This window comes from Mus pahari, chromosome 9, assembly GCF_900095145.1.
Source record: "Mus pahari chromosome 9, PAHARI_EIJ_v1.1, whole genome shotgun sequence".
Taxonomy (NCBI): Eukaryota; Metazoa; Chordata; class Mammalia; order Rodentia; family Muridae; genus Mus; species Mus pahari.
In genome coordinates this window covers 42,254,407-42,258,798 of record NC_034598.1, presented here as the reverse complement: position 1 = coordinate 42,258,798, position 4,392 = coordinate 42,254,407, and the positions used below count along the sequence as shown (strand labels likewise).

The 4,392-nt window shown below is 50.1% G+C and overlaps 1 protein-coding gene across 1 annotated transcript in view; it reads right to left on the bottom strand.

Annotated features, from left to right (window-relative positions):
• Window positions 1–3,050: 3,050 nt before the first annotated feature.
• Window positions 3,051–4,392, bottom strand: part of Itgb2 (integrin subunit beta 2) — a 34,543-nt gene continuing 33,201 nt past the window's right edge. Inside the window, exons 15-16 of the mRNA XM_021205582.2 lie at window positions 3,964–4,130; window positions 3,051–3,565 (exon numbers count right to left, since the gene is read on the bottom strand). Coding sequence (XP_021061241.1) covers window positions 3,503–3,565; window positions 3,964–4,130 — 230 coding nt within the window. The 3' untranslated portion in view covers window positions 3,051–3,502. The remainder of the gene's footprint in view (window positions 3,566–3,963; window positions 4,131–4,392) is intronic.

Genomic DNA, 4,392 nt, shown 5'->3' with positions numbered 1-4,392 from the left:
TCTTCTTCTTCTTCTTCTTCTTCTTCTTCTCTCTCTCTCTCTCTCTCTCCCCCCAAACCCCCCTTCTGTCTCTACTACCCTCTCAACTCCCCTCCCCAGGCCCTGAACAACGTCTATTTTGTACTATTCTGTCCTGTGGCTGGTCCCTCAGGGGGAAGGGATGCCTCAGCATGGGCCCAGGGAGGCACTCCTTCCCCTACACCTTACCATAGCTCCTCAACCAAACATCCCCCTTCTTCTCCTTAACTTTGTATAAAACACAACACAAAAGGCAGTGCTGATGACAATCTCCTAAACAGAAGGACTTTGGCTGGGTAAGCCTAGACGCGGGTTTCTGTTTACCAGGAACCTTCCTTAAGCCAACCCTTGGGCAAGGTCATCTAGTTCCCCGTCATTCCCACAGCTTGTATCAGCTCATAGATCCCCTACCCTGTTAACACATGAAATATGCTTGCTTTTCTGCCAACAGGCTTCTTCTCTCTGTCACCCCACCCCTACCCCAGATACCCTTTGCAAAAATTTGATCCCCAATAAACTTTTATTTCTCCCCATGGCGTGGTCCAGTTCAGTGGTTTCACTGGGGCGACCTTGCTGACGACTTCCTCCCCGTGTCTCAGCCTACTGCCACTGTGCCATGTAGATGCTGGGGACCAAGCCCAGGTCTTCTGCAAGAGCATCAAGCATTCTTAACCGCTGAACCATCTCTTCACCCCCTGCTTAATTTTCTTCTAATGTTTCGGATTAACAAGACAAAGTCAAATTCTTTTCCTGAATATAGAAGGACGTGGCTTTGTTAAGGAGGATAAAAATTAATCTTTGGTGACTATTTCAAATACACTTATTTGGAAGTAAAGCATGTCTCAATTTGTTCTTTCTGCTCTAGCAAAATACCTGAGGCTGGACCACTTATGTGTGACACAAACCCATTACCCTCAAGTCTAGAATCAAGGCACTAGGAGATTCGTTAACAGCTCTCACAAGCTTCCTCGTGTCTAATTCTACCGTGAGATTTTGGTCCTACTTCTCAAAGGCCCCACTCCCTTCCACCATTGCACTTTGGAATGAGTTCCACCACGTGGAGAGAGACAACAGCATTCACACAGCACCACACGGTGAGGTCTCAGGCAAGAGGTGATAAGCGTGGTACTCAAGGGTACTACTCAGAGCGGAGAGGACGGACCTCCAGGTAGAATCGGGGCCAGCCACCCAGCCAGCCACACTCGCACACTCTCAATGACGGCAAGGGAGTTGTTAAGCCCGGCAGAGGGCGATCGTTGCCTTGGTTGAGGTAGAGCTCCCCCAAAAGGAGTGAGTATTGTCCAGGAAATGTCCCAAAGCCTCTGTGAGTACACACTGACGGCTGCTGTCAGGGCAGCTCCGGTGGGACTGGCAAGGGCTTTCCTTCAGCTACAGCAGGAAAAGCTTCCACCAGACGGTAGACAGCAGCAAGCTCCGCCAGCAGGTGGCGCTAGGCAAGGAGCCCTGCAGCTCTGCTTTGGTCCTGACTCGATTAACTTACCAGGCAGGCCTCCCCAGCAGACTGAGTTCTGGGGATCATCTCCTTGAGGTCAGAGGAGATCTACTGTGTCATTCACTCTACCTGAAATGCATCATTTGCTTTTTTGAGCGAATGGAATGTTTTTCATCAACAGTTTTCTCTGGACTTTGAACAATTATAGTCGTAAGAAAAGGGCAAAGTATCATTTTACACAGGGACACACACACACCTAGCACTTCGTCGGGCACACTTCACTCGTGTGTGTGTGTGTGTGTGTGTGTGTGTGTGTGCGTGTGCGCGCGCGCGCGCGCGTGTGTATACGCATTTTTGAACATGAGTGAGCGTGCCTCTATCTAAAGGTGAGAACACTTGAGGGGTTCTCTGGCCACACCTAGCCCTTCCTACTCTCAGGCTCGGGCATGAGGCTGGGTGCTATGGCTTGAATACGGAGTGTCCCTCTACAGGAGCTCCTGCACTGAAGCCTTGGTGCTTAGCTAGTGCTACTATTTCGGGAGGTTGAGCTTCAAGAGGTAGAACTTAGCTGGAAGAAATAGGTCCTTGGGGATCGGTCCTTGGGCTGGCTTCTCGCTGGCCACATCCTGTCTGTCTCTGCTTCCTGACAGCCATGAGGCATGCAATTTGGAGAGTATGTTCCCACTGACCGGATGCTCTGCTGAACATGGGGAGCCAAGCTACTGAACCACCGACACCATGAGGCAAAACAAATATTGCCAAAAAACCTACCTAGTATGCTCAGTCATAATTCTTTTTTTTTTTTTTTTTGATTTGATTTTTCGAGACAGGGTTTCTCTGTGTAGCTCTGGCTGTCCTGGAACTCACTTTGTAGACCAGGCTGGCCTTGAACTCAGACATCCACCTGCCTCTGCCTCCCGAGTGCTGGGATCAGTCATAATTCTTACCCAGGAACACCATAATCACTGAACACGATTTTGGGTTCATTCACTCACTCAGAACTAGAGTCGGCAGTGATTTCTGGGTCACCGTCCCCACCCCCAAAGACAACCTATGAGAAAGGAACTTCCTACCCAACTTCTGCTTTGTTTCCACCTTATCCTTCTGTGCTGAACCTGACTGATATTGGGAGCAAGAGAGAGGAGGGCGCCGTCTCTGTCATCTGACACCCTTGTTGGGCAGCCACACTGGGCCTCAGAGGGCTCCACACACACAGGCCCATGGGCAGCGAAAAAGAGAACTAAGTCTCCCATTCGGTGGCCCAGATCCCAACTGAACCCTCAGGATGCGGACGGACAAACAGCAGATGGGACAAAGCATGCAACCTCAGCCGCCTTGCCCCAAAGGACTCCACAAAGCTTACCTTCCACTGACACCTGGAGTGCAGTAGATGGATGGAAGCTTTATTATTATTTTTTTAAAGATTTATTTATTTATTATATGTAAGTACACTGTAGCTGTNAGCTGTTTCCAGACACTCCAGAAGAGGGAGTCAGATCTTGTTACAGATGGTTGTGAGCCACCATGTGGTTGCTGGGATTTGAACTCCGGACCTTCAGAAGAGCAGTTGGGTGCTCTTACCCACTGAGCCATCTCACCAGCCCCCGCTTTATTATTTTTATATACATGATTATGATATAATACGTCAGATATAGTTTTTACACTCACATATAATACAATGGACGGGGTGTTAACAATATAATAGGAGGTTTATACCCTGACAAGTTTAAATATAAATAAGTTGGGGCCACCTTTACTGAGACTGCTGTCTTCCTTTATTCAAGAAAACGTGGTTGGAACCTCTTGGGACTTGGGACAATTCTTAAGGCTCTGCGGTAAGATTGTGCAGGTCAGAAGGTGAGTCCCTGGAGACCCTGGCAGACTTGATATAATGGCGGAAAGAAACCGAGCAGGCTTTTGGATCCTTGGCGGCATTGGGGTGAGCTGTAAGCCACGTTGTGTTTGCAGGGGGTAGGAGGTGTGGTCTGGGATGGGGGGAGTCTCATCTGCTTGATTATGATAACCCATGCTCTAGCTTTCAGCAAACTTGGGGTTCATGACGGTTGTGGTAGCACTCTTGAAGAGGGGGTTATCCTAGAGAGGAACCAGACACGCTCTTGTCAGTGCAGGGAGGGCGTCAGGACTCCAAGATGCCATCAGATCAGTAGAAATCACTCTGAGGAGCCAACTGGGGCAAGAAGCCTCCCCAGGGCCTGAGCTTCAGGGCTAAGCCTGCACACCACAGTGCCGCAGACAGACTTTAACCACAGCACACTCTGGGAGACCGAAGGCTAAGCTAGGGTGAGGCTTGCACCATCTCTCCAAGATGGCCCCAGTCCCACTGTGAGAAGTAACAGAACTAGGGAAGGCACTCTATGTGGGTCTCCCAAGCACTGCTGGGACAGAGAGTATGCCCATTGCTGCCTGTGAGAGGTCAAAGAGAAGAGGAAGCACCCATGTACCACGGGGGTTCCCAAAGCAAGGCCACTCACATTGTTCCACTGGGACTTGAGTTTCTCCTTCTCAAAGCGCCTGTACTCCCTGAGGTCAGTTAGGTGGGTCAGGGCCTTCCAGATGACCAGGAGGAGGACACCAATCAGTACGACACCCACCACGGTGCCCCCTACGATAGCAGCCACGTTGGGGCCCTTCACACACTCTAGGGAAGAAGCACACAGCCAAAAATGTCAGCCCCGCCCTACAGTAGCCAGTGTACCATACTCTTCCTGCCACAGGGGGAATCACCCTTTGCCACATTTCACAAGAAGATGAGAGAATCTAGCCACACCCCTACCAGAAATAAGATCAGACCCTGTGCTTCCAAATGAAGCATAAAGGCTGTTTGGCCAGGTCATGGCCAACCTAAGGAAAGCTTGGTTGAAATGACAGTATCTGGGGCTGGAGAGATGGCTCAGTGGTTA